Below are 21,518 nucleotides of genomic sequence, written 5' to 3' on the forward strand. Positions count from 1 at the left end.
ATTGTTCAAGAGCCTGGAAGCCAAATTCCTAGGGCTAAACTTGGCCCTTCCAATAGACATACATGATATCGCAGTAGGATATCCTCCTCCTCCTGCTGCAGAGTATTGCCCAAGTTGATGGAGTCTTTCTGTCTACTCTGTGACATAGGCCAGAGATGTCACCTTCAGGTTTTTATTCCTTTGGTTATTTCCAACACTTCTTGAGTGGGTGAGTCAGAACCTTGAATCCAAAGCACAGCTACGAGGAGCTGGAAATCAGAGCCGTCTCTTAGTGGATGTTCTTCTTAGCAAAAAAACTCTCCGATCTTTTACCAATGCATCAAACTGCCTGTAGAAAACGTTTGTTGAGGCCGTGGCATGCTGTAAATGTTCAAGGGCTGGACATGTCTTGTGGGTGTGGGGGATTCTTGTGAACAAGAAGCAGAAACCTGAGCAGAAAGGGGAGGAGGCAGAGAGAGTGGAAACGAAAATACTTCACACTTGAGAGAGTGCCAAGGACAAACCGGATTGTAGGAAACATTTCTGTGCTAGTATGGCACGGATTCTTTTTCGTTTCTTGTTAAATTGACCGTGTGCTGCTTCTAGTGGCAGTGCTGGCAGGTCTGGGAGCCCATCCCATCCCTGTGCTGGCAGCAGAGCGCGTTAGGAGGTAACTGGGGGGTTAGCGAAGACTCTTTGACTGGAGGAAGCAGCGCGGTGCCAGTCTGGGCTGGTCTCTGCAATTACGTCCCCACGGGTGTGTCAGTTAAAACCCCGCAGGGAGTGGTGCAGCACTGACACATGCGAGCCTAGCGGAGCTCGAGCGGCCACGGCGTCAGCAGAGGAGCGATGGCATCCGCATCTCCCACTGCAGCCACCTCGCAGCCCTCACTGCCCTCCGGACCCGTCATCTTTAAAACCATTCCCTACGCCTTCATCCTGCCGGAGATAGTGAGTACCCTCAGCTTTGCTGTGCTCTGCCACCTGGGTAGCGACTCAAGGGAACGCTGGAGTTAACAATTTGTGAGTAGCCCTTGAAGGATCCCGAGAATAGCCCGAATGAAAAGTAACTTCTTTTCTTTTGGCTTATATTGAATGCACAGAAGCGCTCTTCCTGACTAAATTGTTCTCGGTGCACCCTGAGGACCAGCTGATCTCCGGCACCAGCACAGAGCCTGCACAGGGGGCTGCCAGATAGCTAAGAAAGGCTTTCAGAGAGTGGTCAGGCACTGGAATAGCCTGCCCAGGGAGGTGGTGGAGTTGCCATCCCTTGCAGTGTTCAAGAAGCGCCTGGATAGGGAACGAGGAGATATGGTTTAGGGGTTTCCTGTAGGTATGGTAAAGGGAGGGCGGCTGGACTAGATGATCTTATAGGTCCTTTCCAACTTTGTGATTGTGATTCTAAGAGTGTTGTGTGCCTGGAGAGCAGCAGCAACAGCTCTACTTAGCAAACAGAAATTGAGAAGAGCTTATAATCAAAGGCATTTTGTTCTTTGTATTAAGTCCTTGCAAGGTCTAAAGGGCTACAGGCAAGTGGGCTTCTTGTACCATATAAATTCCATATATCTTTGCATTGTGATCAAGTCCAGAGGGCATCCAGCCTGCCTGGCTGTATGTACTGCTGCTGTACTTTGACACAGGGCCCAGCAGCTCATTGCCACGATGTGGTACCAGCAGCACACACCATCCACACCTCGTGTGTGCAGTCAGTGTAAAGCAGGGAGGTTGTCCAACACAGCTGGTGAGGTGCTGAGCTTATTGAAGCGGCCCTACGTGCTATATCCTGCTCAGGAATTACTTGAGGTGGATATGGAGCAAGCGACTCACCCTGGGCTGCTGTGTGAAGTCAGGAGACGACTTCCTTGTGCTGTGATTTCAGGCCCAGGAGATTAACGTGCAGGCAGGGCTGGGCTGACATCAGTGCTTCACGTTTCCGAGATAAAAGTGCGCTTCTGGCTTCTTGCCGAAGCCCTCGGGGTGAGGCTTTTCCTTCTGTCAAACAAAGCAGCCATGGCTTCCTTTCTGTAAGAAACACTGGGAGGTATTTCCCAAGAGCAGTCAGGGCAACTTGTGCCAGCCTGCGATGCTGTTGCTGGTCCAACGATGCCCTGCACGGAGGCTGTGCTGCACTGCCCAAAGGTGAAGGCTGATCTGAGGAGGGATGTGAGGATCCAGGGTAAAGAAAGGGATTTCCCCATCCTGTGCTCAACAGAGATGCTTGTGTTTGTCGCCGTCAGATCTGCGGGGCCTGGGTTTGGATCCTCGTTGCCGCTACCTCAGTCTCCTTCCCGCTGCTGCAGGGATGGGTTATGTACGTGTCCCTTACCTCCTGCCTCATCTCCCTGTTGCTCCTCATAAGTTACCTCTTCGGCTTTCACAGAAACAGCAACAACTGGAAAGTGCTGGTAAGGACTGGCTCAGAAATGGGCAGAGGTGGGTGGAGGTGGGTTGGCCGGCCTGTCTGCAAACAAGTGTCCTTTCCTCACTGGGGACACAGCAAGGGTGGAAGAAGCCGGGCAGTGCTTGGTTCCAGACCCCATCTGGGTGTGTGTCCTATCTGTACACTCATGCTGGAGGCTGGACAGCAGCATCTTGTCCCCAGGGTGAATGGGAGATAGTAAGGCAGAGTGATTTTTGATCCACACCACCCCCGTGTTTTGCAGGATAGTTTGTACCACGGTGCCACAGCCATTCTGTACATGAGTGCTGCTGTCTTGCAAGCCAACGCCACAATCAACTCTGAGTTCCACTTCAGCTCACCACTCTACTACCAACTCAACTGTGCTGCATCGGTGAGTCAGTCCAGAAGTGCCCTGGCAGCCTCTCCTGGGGAGATGCAGAAGCATCTTTTGTCCATCACACTGTGCAGCCAGCACGATGGGGTTCATGGGGCTCAGCAGCTCAGGGATATCCAGGGCAATGTGGGGACTTTGCTTCTTCTATGAGGCTGGAGTGGTTTCCCCAGACAGAGAACGCTGTGTGACAGGGTACAACTCTGCTGACTCCATGTTTTTGCTCCTCCTCTCCTGCAGTTCTTTGCCTTCATCACGACCTTCCTGTATATCCTTCATGCCTTCAGCAACTACTACCAGTGAGCCCAGTGGAGATGGCACCAGCTTCAAGTCTTCAGGATGAGGACATTCCTCAAGCGAAGGCAGCAGTGGACTCCCAATGCTGTCCTGGCACCTCAACTGACCCCAGCGCGACACGGTTGTTTCTTCATTTCATTGAAGGATTTTTGTACAATGGTGTTGTGTCCTTGTGGTTGTGGGGACATCTGATGCTGGGGCCTGCGGGCTCCAATGTTCTGCTGAGCCCAGGGGAGAAGCCAGGCAGGGCTGGGAAGAGCAGTCTCCCCTGCAGCAGCATGTCTCCTCATCTCCACCCCATCCTGCCCCAGCCCCTCTGCTTTGCAGAGCCCTCTGCAAAATCCACCCCAGCCCCACAGGCTGAAGGTTTGCAAATCAAGAAAAGGGAAAGCAAACAGCTTGGGCAATCTCATTGCTTCAGGGCATTTCTGCTCTGCTGCTGTGCCCATGCTGGCACAGCACTATAAGTGCTCCTGTTCACCTCGGGCTGCCTCTCCCACTGTGAAACGTCACCCAGCCCCACCAGGCTCAAAGGTTGTAGACAGGTATCTTGCTACATGGGAAATGAATGATTTACAAGCTGCTGAGTGTAGAGGGCACCCAGTGCAAGGGGTGAAAGGAATGTACCTTGATGATGGGACAGGGGAGCACACAGTGCGGCCAGGAGCTGCTGCCCACACCAGCCTGGGTGCATCTGTGCACTGCTGGGAAATCACTGAGTGGGGATGCACATGGATGGGGGCTGCAAAGGATGGGAGGGCAAGGGAGTGCAGTTAGAGGGGACTGCCTGCATTCCAAGGAGGAACTCTTCCCCAACATGTGCAGGAAACTTCTCTGCACTCGCAATGGCAATTTTCTCCAAAGCAGAGGGAAGTTTCTGCTGTTCCACAGGGCATTTTCCTCCAAGAGTGGGGAAAATAACCATTAATCCAAGAGGGAATTTCATCTGCTGTCATGGCGGGGGGGGGGGGGGAGGTCTTGGCCTTTCGCATGGGAATTTCTGTCAAAGGGGGGTGGTAATTACCTGGTAACCCAAGTGCTAATTAGTCCCATGGCTGGGGACAGTCCCCACATTCCAAGTGTGAATTTCCTCCATAGAGCAGAGGGCTCTCCAGGCCTTCCCACAGCCATTTTCACCCAATCAGGGAAACTGCTGTGGCAGAGCTGCCTCTTTCTGAACAGTTAGGTGCAGGATGGAGCATAAAGTGAAACCAGCATGAAAATGGGAAGAACTCGTCAACATTATTTTTTTCCTCATATGTCCTTTGTTATGAAGGGGCTGCCAACACCAGGAGAATTCACTAATGATGAATGATGCAAAAACGTGCTGCACACCAATAAAGAAAATGTGCAGCTTGATGTATGGTGGTACAGAAGTATTTAAAAAGATACCACAAGTTAATCAGATTTTATGTAAGAAATGCCATTCAGAGAAAAGGATTGCCTTTATTCCATAACCAGCTTTGTTACCAAAGAACACAAACTTTGACCTATGTCAAAGAGAGCAACAAACCTCTCTCAATATCTCAGATGCAGCTCACACAGAGTTCAGCGCTCACTGTAGACGTGTCTGAGGGGTGGGGAATGCTCTTAAGAAATTACTGCTTAGAACCAAAGTTACAAACAGTTTCAAAGACACTGCTGTGTTAGTCACTGAGTAAGGCAGAAACCCTGTTCATCTTTCTAGGCAGTGATCTGCTTTTCACTAATGACAAAGAGCAGCAACAGACAGGAGCAGAGAATAATGATACTATTTTGTGGTCCTCGACTTCCAGATATTTCATTTGGTATATGCCATACTCAGAATGCAGTGTCTATTAACAGTGCCTGAACAAATAGACTTCAACTACTATGTACAGCCTCTGTTCATTGAACAAGGTAATTCTACTCCGTAAGAGTTATAAATTCCTTTCAAAATCAGAAAACATTTGCAGACTGAGAAGGCTACAACAGACTTTTTGATGAGCACGTCCTTGAACTTTCAACAAACTTCCCAACAAAATATAAAACTACAGTGTGAAAAGACTTCTTACTGCAAAGTTACTTACAGTAGTTCTCTGTTGTCTGCCTTTGCAATGTCTGCAGCCACCGAGTTCAGTGCCATCACCTAGCAGGGGAATTACGGGCATCCCTGTTCTCTGTATGGTCAGAGGTGGAGGCAGCAGCAGAGGGAGCTCCCTCCTCGCTGTGCCTCAGGTTCTCCTCTGCTCCTGGCACAGTGCTGACACGCAGCAGCTGTAGGTACAGCAGGTCGTCCTGCAGGCAGACTGGCAAGGGCAAAGCCCGGATAAACCGGTCAGATCGCAGACGTTCACTCCCTAAGATGGACCGGATCTCAAGGCGACAAAGGTGAGACAGGGAAGGAATGACAGCTGAAAAATGACAAAAGTCAAACAGGGAACAACGTCATACACTGCTCATCCACAGGCACCTGCTTTAGACAGATGCTCCTGGTATGAAGCTCCAGTCTATACCAGATACTGAGATAGAATTCTTGCCTGTGAAGGACACTTAGCTGCTAGAGTCAGTATTTTGGCTATAATATTAACTGCAATCATTTCCGCACTTGCCACACTTATCCTTCTATATTGTAATTAAGAATTTTACAGGGCTCTATATTTTGTAAGCCTGAAGACCTGTGGGTCCAAACCATCAGGCTATATCTCCCCTCTTTGGAGAGAGATGGTTAGAAGTCATTTCTCCTTGCTCTGTCACAATGGATCCTGCTGAAGAGCCCGTCCCTTTCCTTCTTATAGCCCCTTCAGGTCTCCTGAAGCCTTCCCTTCTCCAGGCTGCACAGCCCAGCTCCCAGCCTGTCCTCACAGGGCGGTGTTCCATCCCTGGGATCATTTCTCTGTCCCTTCTCTGGATGGGCTCCAACAGTTCCATATCTCTCCTGCACTAAGCACTCCCCATCTGGATGCAGTGCTCCAGCTGAGGTCTCAGAGCACAGAGCAGAGCGGCAGATCCCTTCCCTCACCCTGCTGGCCACACTGCTTTGGATACAGTCCAGGATACAGTTGGCTCCCTGTGCTGCGAGGGAACAGCGCTGGCTCATGTCCAGCTGCCATCCATCTACAGCCAGGTCCTTCTTGGAAGGGCTGTGCCCCATCCTTACATCCCCAGCTTGTTCTATGCGTTGTGTTGATTCCATGTGTTCTGCTCGTTTGCTTAAGGTAACTGTTGTTTCTGCTGCCCAGCTTCTGGAGAGGCAGTTTTGATTGACTTTTTGACCTCCCTCACACAAAGAGCTGTTTTCCACTTACATCCTGGAGACTGCTATACACATAAACTTCTTTCCTAATTGTTTTGCTTACCAAAATGGCTCTTGGGAGTCCAAGTGAACTTCTCTTTGTAGTTTGCAAGGTCCTCCTCAACAGCTGGAGGAAGCCTCTTCCAGTTCGTAAACTCCAGAATTAAATTAAGAGCATCCTCACCCAGAGAGTTAATCCTGAGTAACAGAAACTACTGTAAAATATCATTTTACACAACAGTGTAACTATATTAATAGAAACAACACACAGAAGGCTTACTTATTCTCTAACAAATTCTTCATCTACATTTTCCTGTTTCTGTGCTTAAAACATAAGGAGAAATTCAATGTAATTTTGACAGCGTGATCCTTTACCAGTGTAATTTTATCTCCCTCCATTACTTCTTCTAAAGTTGGTCAGACTGCAAGAGAAAAATACCTGCTCTCAAATATAAGTGCCTTTCTGCACTGATTTCTTATTCAATTTACACCTAAATTTGAGTAAGGTGTCGAGGCACAAGAGCACAAAAGGCATTACCATCACATCACATGTGGGGAAACAGAAGTCAGAGTACATGTATTTGTTTTACTACTTAAAAACAGATCAACAAAGTTTGCAGTTTGAAACTCTCCTACCAGAGATAGTGTTTATAAGCACTCAGAAATCAGTATGATTTACTCTCTAAACTTCTAGCAATACCTTACAGAGGTTTAAATAACAGCAAGTAAAACAGCTGCTTTAGTATCACACATGATGAACAGCTGTGCTATTTCACAGCACATATTCTTGGCTAGATGTAGAACACCCTTAGTCTGAACACTCTGAACACACAAAAATGCTTGCAAAATGTAGCAATATGATAGGCAGAAGCAGACATGCCATGCTTTACATATGCTTCTCCCATTCAGTCCTCATTCTAACTTTCTTCCTAATAGAAATGTGTTTTGCTCAATCCAGCCACTAGGATTTTTTTTCAGTGCTTCCATAACCCCCCTCACCATTCCTGATTGAGGCATGTGAGTATCTTGTGCTGTCCTCTGAAGGCACATGTTAAATAGCATCAGCAACAGCTTTACAGATGAGCATACAGTATTTGAGAAAACAAGGTAACATTATCTGCTTACCAGAATCTGTAGAGTAAATTCACTGGATCAAAGCCAGCTGAGAGCAGATAAGGCAGCCATTCCTTGTACTCATCAAGGGCTTTAATTGCACAGCTTAGAAACTCTGGTAGCTCCTGCTGAGAAGGCAGTGGACAGCATATCTTCAAGAAGCGTCGAAACAAAGCAAACTTGTCGTGGTACAGGCAGTATCCCAAATTTATCCCAAGCAGCGTGATCCCGTAGTTCAGAAGAGTATCAATTAAATTAAAAAACCTATCAGCAGCACACAAGGAAGAAGATGTTCCATTAGTTTTCCACAGAAGGCGTCTGTTAGTTCACTTCTTGTTGCTAAGAAAGCAGACTGCTTTACCATAAGCCTCTACACCTTGCCTCACCCAAAGAGAAGTTCATCACTCCATTCTGACTGCAATCAGTTTAAATCAAGTCTGCTTTCTGTGTCTCCAATCCTTGCACTTAACACATTTCTCCTCTCTGTCTTCAAAAAAGGACACATGGCTCCTTCCAGTTCCCATCTCTTCACAGCAAGCCTTGGTGATAAACAGATGAGCCCAAAGTCACCATATTTATGGGCACCTGAAGCACAGAGGTACCACCACACCACTCCTCTGCCATGTGCTTGTTAGGAACAGACAGCACTCTGCTCATCCCCCTTGAAAATGTCATGTGTGTTAGATGCACAAGTATGTGAAAAGAGCAAAAGGCTGCACTGCTGAACTCCAGGAGCAGCCCAACATTTGTGGTGTTTAAAGGTTTACACGCAGCTGTGTTTGTGGGAAGCTCTGCAACCCACCAAAATACTGCCAACATTTTAAAATGTGTTGCAATTTTGTTTGCTTTTTAATTAAAAACAAAAACAAAAAACAAACAAACAAAAAAAGCCAACTTCCATTAAAATAAATGTTATCATTACCAGTTATAGTAGGCACAAATATTCCTATGCATACAGCAAGGATTATCCCAGCCGGTTTGTAGGTGATGAACTTCTGAGCCATTAAGGTATTGATTAAATTGGTTATTATTCCTTACAGGATTTGAGAGCAAGTCACGTGTGGAAGACAATAAACGAGAAGAGAAAACTGAAATCACGAATCACCAATCTAAGCTGGCCCCAAAATCTCTGTTTAAGGTCTACTAGATAAAGTGCATTTTAATATCTAGTAATAGGGGTTGGACAAAACTCACAACTACCCAAACCTCATGAATTTAAATGGCGGTATAAGCAACAAATTTTGATTAGTACACATGAATCATTCCATTAGAATGTGACTTTAAAGAAGATTTAAAAGTCTTTATGAGATACATTTTAATGGAGCATTTTAGGCATATATCATTACTTCACATTAATAATGCTGTGTACAGAGGGTGAACTAATTTGTTTTCAAGTTTATCTACAACACGAAATTTCTCCATTGTTCCAAGGTGTAAATGCTATGAGATAATGGCTCTCAAGACTCAGTTACATTGTAAAGCATTACAGTTCTGTACAAAGCTCAGCACTGCCCAGAAGTAGCAAGGATTTGACTCTCCAGCTTGTTTGAGCTGCATCAGTATATAAGCATTATATATATTATAAACGTTTTATACACTGCATCAGTTTGGGAGGAGGACAAAGTGTTCTCTGAGTTAACAGCTCACTACTCCACAGAGTAATTTCCAAATCTGGCTAAAGGTCCTCTGGATTGAATTATCAAGTTGTGTTCCCAAGACAGAGACGTGTTGATAAGGCCTTCTGAAAGCACAAGAACTGGACTGCAGTCACTCTGTACAGGAGCCAGAGAGCCAATCTCCCCATCAGGAGCCTTCACAACCACCCCACACACCTGCCTGCTACTCACAGTTTAACTCTGCCAGCTCAAGAGCTGAGGAGAAAGGTCAAGAAAACCCTGCACATGTAATGATACAGCCCAATGGAGTTATGAATAATTTCAGAACACGAGATTTGTACTCACTTTCTTTGGAAAATCATACACATGGGTGATCTGCAGCTGAAGGTTGGGCACTCCTGAGCATCTGGACTGTAACCTTCTTTAAGTAACATTTCCAAACATTCTTTATTCCCACCATAAATTGCTGAATACACGGGGCTCACTTTGCCTTTTCCTTTGTCGCAAATCCGATTGGTAATTGGTATTAGCAACTCTAATATACTGCAAGTATTAAAAAACAATATTGATTTGTGCAATCTCACGCAGTAACGGAGCTTCAAACTTACAAACATTTATTTGAATCATCATTACAGCTCCAGAAGAAAACCCTACCTGTTTCTTCATTACTCAGTTTGCTTTGAAGAAGAACCAGCCTCCCCTTCTTGACAGTTTTTCTAATTAAGAGCTGTTCAAGTCATGTATAAATCACATGCTATTGTTATTGACATTTAAAAAGTAATATGGCTACTAAGTGAATTGGTATCTGATTCAGCACAGTGTAAAACCTTCTAAATACATTAAATTGCAGACTGGCCCAGATTAGATGCTGACTTCAATATGGTTGTTTGCTTTACTGGGACGGCTGAAGTGTTTAAAATATGAAGGGAATTAGAAATTCTAAGCTATAAATCAGCTTGAAAACCCATTTTCCTTTCTCCTAGAGCTGAACATTCCCTTTGTTGGCTGGGCTTTTATTACCAGAATGTTTTCTCTGAATGAACTTTTAACCACCTACTTTTTATGGCCCATCTCAGCTGCTGCGTGAATAGGCAACTGCCAGTTATCTTCATTGCAGTACAGATTTGGATCTGCCCCTTCTGATATTAACAGCTCCACACACTTGGCGTGGCCCTCCTGCGCAGCAATCAGTAGTGGAGTGGCTCTGTCTTTGGCCTGGCAGTTGACGTCTGCACCTGATAAAAGGACTTCAGGTTACTTGGTGTAAAATAAACAACAAATTAATATTAACAAGTAACTGTTGTACTATTTCCTACTATCACTTGTTGAAAACCACACTAAATCACTGAAGCAACTTTTAATACAGATGGTGTTGCATCTATCCACAACTGGTATCACAATTAATTATCTAAATGTGAACTTAACAAAGTGCAGAAGTAGAATTACAATTCTGTCTGACGACAGGCATCTGATGTAAGCTTAAAAACAAGGCCCAACAAAAGACTGCCATTACCATGGGATATAAGTGTTCTCAAGCTCTCCAGCTTTCCATACTGAGCAGCAACAAACAGTGGTGTAATTCCAAAGTCATCCTTACACTCGATGTTTGCTCTTTTGTCCAGGAGTATTTTCATTATCTCAACGTGTTGCTGAAATAAACACTTTTTATTCGTAACAAAAGAACCAGATGGGGAAATGCCATCATCTACATTCCCCCCACACTCTAAGCAGAAATAAATAATGTGCAATATAGTCATTGTTCTAAAGATATGACAAGAAAAGTGTTGGAAAAAAAATCTGAGGAGTTTATTTTTTTCACATTTGCTCATTTGCAAATGGAAATTGATTTATTGGAAATATTACAGTACTATATTTCTATCCTGGAAACAATTTATATCTTACTGATTAGGAGATGCTCAACAGGACTTTATCAGTAAATATTATAAGACATTCACTTCCCACATACAGTAAGTGAGCCAGTAAGTGCATGCACTGTTAATAACACTTTAATTATTGCTTCCCAACATCAGCGTGTCATGAAGTTTTAGACACACCCTTGAGTCCACTGCAAGCCCTTTAGCATTAATGACTGTTAAGGTAGAACAGGGAAACATCACCTGATCAAAAGACAAGATCAGTGAATTACTGCACAGAACACACTAGTTACATGGCAATGGTACAATATGGTTACAGGTTACCTGAAATGCAGCTTGGTGCAAAGAATTCCACCCAGACCAGGAATGAGATCCTTCAACACTTGCTCCATGTTGGATCAGAAACCTGACAACATCTGCATGCCCGTTTTCAACAGCTTCAAATCAAACAGTAAAACAAAAAACCCGACATCTTATTAAAGAACTCACTGAAAAACTCAGGTGGTCTCATCACTTAGGCTTCTGACACAACTTTCCTAATGATTTTATACCTGTTTATATTTGCTTACTTCACTTTTACATTTAAAATGAAAGAACAGAGGTGGAAATAGAAACACAGTCACAAAATGGCTGGTTGGATATGATAGATACTGCCATCGTGCAGTTTAAAACTTTTTACACCATCAATATGAAACCTGGTCATAGGGCATATTTTTAATTTATACAAATAAATTAATTAACGAATCCAACTATTTAATGTTTTCAATACTGTTTTTTAAGACATAATCCGAAGCAGAACTTTCTTTAAATGAGTGGTTTCTAGATCTACTCCACCTCTGAGCCCCAAGCCTACTCTTTAGGCTACAAAACCATGAAATATGACAGAGAATTAAGTCAGGACTATAGCACAGCTCCTCCCTCATAGCAGTCACTCTGAGAGCAGAAAGGCATCACCTAGGAAGAGGGCGGTGTTTGATTCGGTGGTAACTTGGTCAGGATCAACTCCAGCTTCCAGAAGAACCCCAACACACTCCAAGGACCCGCAGCGTGCAGAAAGGTGCAGTGCACTCATCCCTTCAAATGTCTTGGAATGTATGTAGTTATCAGATGGAGCTACAGATGAGGACAATGAAAAAGGAACATTTAGCAATAAGATAAAAAAACACAGTTCTCAACCTAAAGTACTTGAGGTGCTGGATGTGTGAGGCTCGCAGGGTATCAGTTATTGCTGGTCATATACAGGTACTCGGTTTGGACTGAGAAGTAAAACCAGCCATCATTCACAGACTATAACATTGCCATTTTTTTCTTTACCACATCTTATCAATATCTATGAATCAAATTTACAAAGGAACACGATAAATCTATTTAATTTATATTTTACATCACTGGCGAGTTGAGCTGAGATTTTAATGATTTCTCATCATTTTTCCTCACCCGCATTAATGAGCAGCCTCAGACATTTGCTGGAATAGTGAGCTGCCGCCTCGTGGATTGGCATCCAGCCTCTGTTGTCAGGGACATCAAGGCTGTATCCCTGCCCGATCAGCTTCTGCAGCACTTCAGCATTCCCTTCTCTTGCTGCAAGTCCCACAGCGGAACACCGGTCGGAATATGCCTCTGTGAAATCCATCCTTTACTAATAAGCCCTGCAGTGGGAAGGTGGGAAGGAAGGAGAAAAAAAGCAGTGCTTGTTAGTACAAAACACACCCAAATCACTACAGAACAAGGCCAGAAGGAGCCTCAGGACTCCTGGTGACCAGCAGCCTGGCCATAATCCAGCAGCGTGCTGTGGTGCCAGGAAGGCCAAAGGTGTGTATGACAGAGTGAGGGCAGCAGGGCAAGGGAGGTGATCCTTCCCACTGCTCTGCCATGGTGAGGAGCACTGCGCCCAGTGCTGGGCTGCCCAGCTCAAGAAAGATGGGAACTTCTGTAGGAACAGCTGAGGGACAGAATGATGTGAGGGGCCTGGAACATGCCCCGTGTGAGGACAGGCTGAGGGAGAGGGCACCTTCCTGCCCTTATCTGAGGTGCAGGAGCCAGCTGTGTGTGGGCGGCTGTTAGTAGCGCTGTGCAGCACAGGACAAGGGGCAGCAGCAGCACCGTGTCCTCACACGGCCATGACCCGGCACTGAGGTACCGCCCCGCAGCCGGGAGGGCGGGAGGAGGGCGGCACAGAGCGGCCGCCCCGCCCGCAGTGCGCATGCCCGTCCCGTCCCGCCCGCAGTCGGGGCAGCGCGGCCGTGGCCATGTGGGTGTTCGGCTACGGCTCCCTCATCTGGAAGGTGGACTTCCCGTACCAGGAGAAGATGGTGGGGCGTATCCGCGGCTACAGCCGGCGGTTCTGGCAGGGCAGCACCGACCACCGCGGCGTGCCGGGCAAGGTGAGGGGGGCGGCCGGGTTCTGTCAGCTCCGCCGGGCTCGGCACCCGCCCGGCGCCGTCGGGGCGGATCCGACCCCAAACCGTGTCCTGCCAAGTGACAGCCGGCATAACTACGCGCTGGGCCGGCCCTGAGGGCACTGACTGCACCCTGCACCTGGAGCTTCACCGCTGCGAGCTGCACAGTGCGCCTCAAGGGCACCTGGTGCTCCACCATGCCGCTGGGAGGCACTTCTTCAGGCTCAGTTTTAATTTTCCCCTTTATTCTGTTATATTGTTTGGTCGGAACTTGTGTTTTTAAGGCACCGGAATAACACCGCTTCACTGCGCTGTGGCCCTCCCCATAGACGGGCTAAAGAGCTCAGCAGCCACTAAGGGGACAATAGGTGCCAGAAGCGCCCAGCAGGTTGGATGAATGATGTGGCAGCACAGCAGGTTGGATAAATGATGTAGCAGGACAGCAGGTTACATGAATGATATGGCAGGACAGCAGGTTAGATGAATGGCTCTGATGTGGCAGGACTGGGTTATGTACAGCTGCAGATGCTGCTCACGGTTGAGTCATCAGAAATGAGAACACACTGTAAATGTGTAGGATCCTGTATTGGTACGGCACTAACAACTCACCAGCATTCAGTGCTGCTTTATATTGTGTCAGATGTGTTCAGCCCTCACACCTGCACCCTGCTGACACTGCTCTAAAGCCAGGCTGCAGCTAATAGGGCATCCCTAGCAAAGGCAGAAGGATTCTTGTAAAGCACAGTGTGCTGCATGTAGCTTGGAAGGAATTTCATGCAGTCCTAACCAGCACTAATTCCATCCTCTGACAGAAGGTGACTTTTGCGGTGCTTACAGGTACAAGCATACTGAGCAGGTGTTCTATTTATGTTTAGGAATAGCATGTTATTATTTATGCTTGTTGATGAATGCGTTTTATTTTTGTTGATGGAAATGCTTAGCATTAACAAAACACACCTCCCCAGCACCAGCAAGTTAATGCCTTCTGCAGTTACTCAGACCACCAGTTGTTGCTTCTTATTCCAAGGCAAAGGGGCTCCCTCACTTTGTGCTGAGGAAGCACACCACAGAGACTTCCCATTCCCATTTCTCAGACTAAAATCTAGGGGAGCAATAAACATCTATTTAATAGAACATAACTAAAGCATATCTTAGTGCTTTCACTCCTAAAAGTACATTTCTGACTTTCCTAAAGCTCTGTTAGTAAGGCTGGCTTCTAACTTAGCATTACTGGGTTTAGTCATGATTTGACTTCCTACCGTTTCCAAATCCTTGAGCACAAATCCTCATAGTCACATTCTCTATTCAGCTGCAAAGGAGGAAATACACTGAAAACATCAACATTTACAACTTCTCTTTTTCCAATAGCAAAGCACGTAGCTCGGGTTATGATAATAATCCAGCTCCTTCTGCAAAACAACCAGGTTTCCACATTCACAAACTGGATTTTTAGCCTCCAGTGTTTGAGAGAATCTTCAGGATCTGAGCACTTCGATGTACCACTGAAAATAATCTCGTGTAGCAGTGGAAGACGTTACTTCTGTTTGCCCTATTGATTTCATAGGACACATCAGCTAGACCTGAGGGACTGTGAGCTGAGCGAAACTGACAGAAGCCCGTCAAAGACACCTGACTTAGGAGACCATTCAAGTTTGCAGCGCTGCTTGGGCACAGCGGAAATGGCTTTCATTTATATTATATAACCAGTCATTTACAGATGTTATTTCCTTTACTTAGCTTGCAGAGGTAATATGTGTGGTTCCATAACACTGTTTGGTTTAGGAAGTTCCCTGCAAACAGTCAAACAGAGCCTGGCCCTCCCTAGACAAACAGACTGCTCTGCCATCCCACCGCCCATCCCAGCTTCTTAACCCTGAAATATTTAGCAAAACATTTGATTGTCACTAATTTCCCATCAGTGAGAGACAGCCTGGCGTGACTTCACTGTTATTGCCCAGATGAGCTTTGTTAAGATATACTCGACAGACAGACAGTCAATGGTATATTTAGCCTAACTCAAGGTGAACCCTTCAGCACTATTATTAGTGCAGTGTGTTAACTAGCTTCTCTTGAGGCTTAAAGCTGAATGACAGTAAAACAGCCCCTGGTGATTTACTGATTGAGGCTGTTCCCAAATGGCCCAGGTGAACAGGAGCTGTGCCCACTTTTTCCCAAAAATAAGCAGCTATTAAGACAATGAAATGGCTTACACTGAATAAATAGTACCTACAGTTGCTGGAAGTTACTTAGGAGTTGCCATAATGTATAGTTATAATTCTCTGAGATGGTTAGTGCAAGACAAGGCAGCAGTGGAAGCATCTCGCTTCATTTAGCCACGCTAGATTTCCACGTTACATCAGTTTGCTGTGCCTGAATATAAACTTCCTATAGAGAAGGGAGAAGGTTCACCTCACTGCTGCTCTAGAGAAAACACAGCGTGCTCCTGATGACTGAGGATGGGATCCTGTGGATAATTTTGCACTGATTAATTATTGTCACCAGTCACTTACAGTAAAAGCTGCTGACTGAACTAACAAGGATTTTCATTTAATTTTAGCCTGGAAGAGTTGTGACTCTGGTTGAAGACCCTGAGGTACAGTACTCCTGTTCTGTCTCTATAGTATAGAGACTGTCCTATTGTGTTCCCAGCCTGTGTAGTAAGTCACTATTCATTTTTGCTTCTCTACAAGCCAATAATTGAGTTACCTTCACTGAAATGAAGCATTTTCTCAAAATGACTTGAGAGTTACACCAGCGACTCTTCATTACTTCAAATAAATCCATCAGTCTAAACTAAGCAACTGGAAGTAGTTTGTGTCTATTATTACCAAAGGTATATTTTAAAGTATTTTCCTATATAGTCACTTCAGCTCTTCTGCTGTACAGTGCAGGCTCGTTTACTTTCACAGTATGTATGGTGCTGGAGATGCACTGATATCAGACATGAGATGGTGCATGAGAGCCATCATCTCAGCCTCCCAAAATAAAAATTGAAACAAATTAAGGTTAAGTCGCAGCGATTAAAAAGATTTGCTTGCTTTAATTTCTGCTGCATGGATAAAACGTTTTAAGGAATGAAATGCCACAATTGTGTGTTTAGATTTTACTTAGTTCTGTCAAAGTAGCTCAGAGATAGAGGTAAGTTTAGCAGCAGTTGTAAACTTTGACTGTTTGTGCAGTTAGCAGAAGCAGCAAAACGCAGTGCGCTGTCCCTCATTGTGATTTTCTGTACCTTTCTAGTAGGGGTTTTTTGCACATTACAGTGCTGCTGGGTACCATTATGTTACAGACTCCTATATAAACAAAGAATGGTTATGTTTGTTGTCCCTCTGTTTCTATTGTTAAGCAAACATAGAAACTTTTTTCCCCTTAGCAAACCAGTTTTGTTTGGATGGTTTTTTTTTCCCCTTTCCTCCAGAATCTGGTACAGCCAGATAATCACATCTCACACAAACATCAAGTGATATGAACGTGCTCTACTTCAATCTTAGCAGCTCACTTGGAGTCTCCCTTCACAGACTACAGCCATCATTCCCCTGCACACACACCCAAACACTGGTGGCAGCGGTGCTTTCATTGGCAGAGCCAGCCCCCAGCTCCATTCTGCACCGGCGAGGCACTGTGCTGTCTGCAAACATTGAGCTCACAGTCAGTTTAATTTGCTCTGTCCATAGCTCCGTGCCATCTAAAAGGAAACCATGATGATAAGGAACACTGTACTCCTTGGCTTTTAATTTCCCATTTATCTCAAATAGGATTCACCTACACTGAAAGCACAATGAATCAAGTAGTGGTGCTTGTATGTATACATGAATGTAATGGATAACAGACCACGGTCATTTTGCTGTGCTGCATCAAACAGACAAAACCAAAAGAAACAGAAACAGCAAACTCAGGTCTCACCCATTTGCCCGTCAGTGTTTGCTGAGGAGCTGGCAGTGCTGCATCTAATTGTGCAAACTCAAGGCTCAGCTCAGCTTTTCTTTCTTAGGCCCAGTGACAGCGTGGCAGCATTAGTGCTCTCATGCTGCCAGATCTGTGACAGGAGGGACAGCCTGCTCTTAAAAGGGAAACTGAAAACACAGGAAGGACTTTATCAAAATTACTTGGAATTCAGCACTATTTACAGTTTTAACTTTCACTGCACTTTTTTTGTGAGGTCTGGAAGATACTTGGTATCCTTCAGTCAGCTCCCTAATAGACAGCATTCAGAAGCTCATGAAGGCTATCTATTAGTTCAGATTTAGTTGCAACAAGAAACTGTTCCATAAGAAAAGCCTCAGCAGCAGGAAGAAGGTAGAGACAGGATTGATCTGCCTAATTACTATTTTGACTGAAGATTTCCTAAATAGAACAGCGCTCTTGATTTAGGACTCCAAGAACAGTGCGAGAAATAGCTGTAAAAAGCCTGAAAATAGCAGAAAAAAAAAAGTCAAGTGTTTTACCAAAATTAAGCAGAAATACGGTTATTTCTGAGTAATTTTTAAACCCTGCTTGGATTTTCTTATGTCCTCCCACAGGGCTGTGTGTGGGGTATTGCTTACAGACTGCCAGCTGGACAAGAATGTGAAGTCAAGGCATACTTGGACTTCAGAGAGAAGGGAGGATACAGGACCACCACCGTTCTTTTCTACCCAAAGGACTCGTCAGTAAAACCCTTTGATGTACTGCTCTACATCGGCAGTCGCGATAACCCCAACTACCTGGGCCCTGCGCCTCTGCAGGAGATCGCCGAGCAGATTATTAACGCCGTTGGTCCCAGTGGAAGAAACACGGAATACCTGTTTGAACTCGCTGATTCTATGAGAAATCTTGTACCAGAAGATGTAGATGAGCATCTCTTCTCCTTAGAGAAACTAGTAAAGGAACTCCTGGAAAAAGAACAAAACCTAAACTGCCTATAGAATAACTTCTTCCAATAGTATTGCTGCATCTTCAGAGGAATGGTTGCGTTGCACAGTGGGTATGTGACTTGGAGGCATATTTCTCTGTACTATGCTATCTTATTTATTTTAATATTGCATTCAGAAGAGTAGTTAGTCATTAAAACATACTGTTTAAAAAAAAACATTATTTCGGGAATCAATAGAAAGGGCAGCAGGGGAAGCGTTTTAGGTTTGAATTTGGTATATTGGTATTTTACCCAGGCATCACCAGGGAACCACTTAAGCCTCTCCATTACTATAGGTTTAACCTAAAATCTTCACAGTATTTTTTATGATCAAAGTCTGAGTTCACATACAATGCCTGAGTCATTGAAGTGATGGTTCTTTCCAATTCAAGACCGCCAGCATGGAGCTCAGCGCAGCAAAAGAGAGACGTGAAGTACTTCGTGTAAGTCACATAGTAAAGGCATGGTAGGACACTTCCATCAGTGTTCACCTTCACAGAAATTAAGTTATTCCTCTGCATCAGTGACCTCATCCCATAGATCCTAGTTTGTCCTTAAGCACAGAGGATAAAGCGTTTCAGTGGTAGGAAAGCAGTCTTTGCCCTTGGCTCCTTATGTCATGCACCTGAAAAGCACAGCATGGGGTACTCTGACATAACAAGCCATACTGTACAAGTGCCTTATTTTATTGTTCAAGGTTAATATCAAGAACAAATATAAATTGTTGAAATTAGCTAAGAGTATGACTTGAAGCCACAGTGCAGCAAGAATGCTCAGAAACTCAGCTCTGATACCTGCCTTTAAATGCTGGTGCAATTCCATGTCTTGAAAATTCACCAGTCTCTGAGGATACAATTTAAGACAGCAGTTTTTGAGCAACATTTCAGGGATTTGAAACAAAAGGTCATTAAGAAAGGAACCCCCTTTTCAGTCAACTGACATGTGTTATATGGGCTGCCAGTCAGCCACGGTTGGAAGCCACCAGCTGAGGCCAGTAGCCTTCCTTCATGCACAACAGAGGTCAGTGGAGCTTCCTGACAACAACTCGTCTCACTTCTCAAAATGTTATTTTTGTGACTTTTCTCAAAGCGTATTTTTGTATGTTAACAAAATACCACGTACCATCAGGTCTTCTCATACAGGGAACGCATACGTTTAGTAGTAGTTCGGGTGTCTTCATATTTTGCATTAATACTTGCAAAAACATCTCTTTCTACTATCTAAGTTGTCTGTTTTCCTTCTTTGTGTTGTCCTGTTTTATATCTGTAATCCCTCAAAAACGATGAGGTTATCAGAATAACACGCTGCTGTTATTTCTCTTAGCCACCTACAAAAGTCTAAAAGAGCATTTGAAAAAGGCACCCAGATAAGCAGACTGTAGGATATTACCTTTCAAACCTAAATCCTAAACAATGAGACCACTTGAAATACGTAGTTAAGAAAGCTGTATTTCTTAAAGACCAGGTTACAAACTTGGTGTGCTTCTGGCATCTCTCACATGTACACTCACTGAGGGGAAATAAGAGCAGATTACTTGTTAGAATCTGCTGTTTAATGGTTGAACGCTGCCATTTTAAAAGGGTAACAGGGTCTCACTTGATGGATGACTCTAACCTGCAGAAGCAAATCTGATCACATCAGAATCACACATAGTAGCGAGGCCCCATTCTTCCATCAGTACATGAGTTACTTGCAAACTCCTATGGGGGTCTTGATTGTCCACTGCACTGTGATGGTTTAGGATTGATGCAACTGAGTGGAAAAGCAGCCCTGACTAATGCACCTGTACAGCAGGACAGGAGGGTGGTGGGGACATCCAGGTGTCCTTATGGCAGTCATTCAGATGCCCGACCATGTAATGACATCAACATCTGGGTGACTTCGCACACCAACAACTGACAGCGATAGCCAACACCGACAAATGCATGCCATTAATACATGCATTTATCCCCTCTGACTTAAAGAACAAATCTTAAGTGTTAGGGGATATTCAGCCATTACTAAAAATGTTAGGTATGATTTATGTCACAGATACGTAAGTGTTCCTCCCTCAGCAAAACAAAGCCCACTTCTTTTCTTGTGCTTGCCTCAGATACAGCCAAGCTGTAGTAAAGTTAAAACACGTGGGACAGCAGGTCCACTTGCATATTGTAATTCTTTCCTCCCAGGCTTATCTGTGTTCCTCAGAACAGGGCAAGGGATGCACATGCTCACTAATGAGCCACAAACATCAGCGATGATTCTCTCTTTGAAGCTCTATTTAAGTACTGTGTTGGGGCGCTGTGGTTCTGTATGGCTCTACATTTTGTGTCTTTAATTATAGTCAGGACATTGTTGGTTCACTTGCTTTCCAGATTCAGAACATTTGCAATAATATCTGTAATGATACATTCCAGTTTGTGCATACAACTTCAATACAATAAAATGCATCACGTTTATTAATGGTGTTGGAGAAAGAAACTTCTGGTGATGTTATCTTTAAGATGTACCCAGTAATAGGATGGACACCACTGTGTATCTTAATAGCATCTCATTGTAAAATGCTGTTAGATGTCATGATGAAAGATGCTGTTCTTAAGTAATTGGGCTTCCCTAGCAGCCTTCTGCAGAAGCTTGATTTCACCCATACCCTCATTTCAGTTGCCAGCTACAGCAGTTTACTATTCCAGCTGAAGGGGCTGAAAGAAGGAAGGGGATGGACTTGAGAGGGATTTGTGTGTCAGGACAAGGGGAAATGGTTTATAACTAAAAGAGGAGGTTTAGACCAGATATAAGGAAGAAGTTTGTGACAGTAAGGCACTGGCACAGGTTACTCGTGGTGGTGAGTGCCCCATCCTTGGAGACACTCAAGATCAGGCCGGACAGGGCTGTGAGCACTGACAGAGCTGTGGCTGTCCTGTTTGTGCCTAACAGCCAACCTGAACCTCCCCTGCTGCAGTTTAAGGCTGTTACGTCTCACCACACAGCCTCTTTTCAGGTGGTTGCACAGAGCCATGATGTCTCCCTTGATCCTCCTCTCCCGCACACTGCACAGCCCGGTTCCCTCAGCCGCTCCCCATCACACTGGTGCTGCAGACCCCTCACAGCTCCGCTTTGGACACGCTGCAGGCCCTCAGTGCCTTTGTCGCAGTGAGGGCCCAGCACTGAGCGCAGCACTGGAGCTGCGGCCTCACCAGTCCCACACCAAGGTCCTTCCGTGTCCCGCTCCCGCCTCCCGCCGCGTCCCGCCGCTCTCACCTCAGTGCCGCCGCGCTACACCCGCCGTCCGTCCGTCCCTCGGCGGAGCCCAAACCCCGCCCCGCCC

General features: G+C 45.2%; 3 protein-coding genes across 10 annotated transcripts in view; 2 read left to right on the forward strand and 1 right to left on the reverse strand.

Moving 5' to 3' along the window:
- The window catches only part of ASB3 (ankyrin repeat and SOCS box containing 3), a 33,527-nt gene extending 12,013 nt beyond the window's left edge, over window positions 1-21,514 (reverse strand). For 3 of the 7 annotated variants that reach the window (XR_014944369.1, XR_001553703.3, XR_001553704.3), the window contains exons 1-10: window positions 21,452-21,514; window positions 12,362-12,573; window positions 11,879-12,037; window positions 11,249-11,361; window positions 10,564-10,699; window positions 10,108-10,285; window positions 9,396-9,593; window positions 7,447-7,698; window positions 6,386-6,519; window positions 5,117-5,440 (exon numbers count right to left, since the gene is read on the reverse strand). Coding sequence is in view for 2 of the 7 variants with exons in the window: in XM_015856673.3 (XP_015712159.2) it covers window positions 5,172-5,440; window positions 6,386-6,519; window positions 7,447-7,698; window positions 9,396-9,593; window positions 10,108-10,285; window positions 10,564-10,699; window positions 11,249-11,361; window positions 11,879-12,037; window positions 12,362-12,557 (1,635 nt within the window). In the remaining 5 variants the exon portion in view is untranslated. Of the gene's footprint in view, window positions 1-4,494; window positions 5,441-6,385; window positions 6,537-7,446; window positions 7,699-9,395; window positions 9,594-10,107; window positions 10,286-10,563; window positions 10,700-11,248; window positions 11,362-11,878; window positions 12,038-12,361; window positions 12,574-21,451 lie in introns of those variants that run through there. The other 4 variants (XR_014944370.1, XM_015856673.3, XR_014944371.1 and 1 more) reach the window with 4 other exon arrangements.
- On the forward strand, window positions 776-3,225 carry MALL (mal, T cell differentiation protein like). The gene is made up of 4 exons (XM_015856704.3): window positions 776-930; window positions 2,217-2,384; window positions 2,643-2,771; window positions 3,012-3,225. Exons 1-4 carry the CDS (start codon window positions 829-831, stop codon window positions 3,072-3,074), a joined length of 462 nt encoding a protein of 153 aa, XP_015712190.1. The 5' UTR covers window positions 776-828; the 3' UTR covers window positions 3,075-3,225.
- On the forward strand, window positions 13,150-20,674 carry CHAC2 (ChaC glutathione specific gamma-glutamylcyclotransferase 2). Of its 2 annotated transcripts, XM_015856701.3 has the most exons (3): window positions 13,150-13,308; window positions 15,881-15,916; window positions 17,844-20,674. In XM_015856701.3, the coding sequence occupies exons 1-3, from the start codon at window positions 13,174-13,176 to the stop codon at window positions 18,225-18,227; spliced, it is 555 nt and encodes a 184-aa protein (XP_015712187.2). In that variant the 5' UTR covers window positions 13,150-13,173; the 3' UTR covers window positions 18,228-20,674. The 2 variants fall into 2 exon arrangements, with proteins under 2 accessions (XP_015712187.2, XP_085398685.1); XM_085542559.1 differs by lacking the exon at window positions 15,881-15,916.
- Window positions 21,515-21,518: the final 4 nt, after the last annotated feature.

The sequence above is a fragment of the Coturnix japonica genome, chromosome 3 (genome assembly GCF_054131305.1).
Source record: "Coturnix japonica strain WE chromosome 3, WE-NBRP24, whole genome shotgun sequence".
NCBI lineage: Eukaryota > Metazoa > Chordata > Aves > Galliformes > Phasianidae > Coturnix > Coturnix japonica.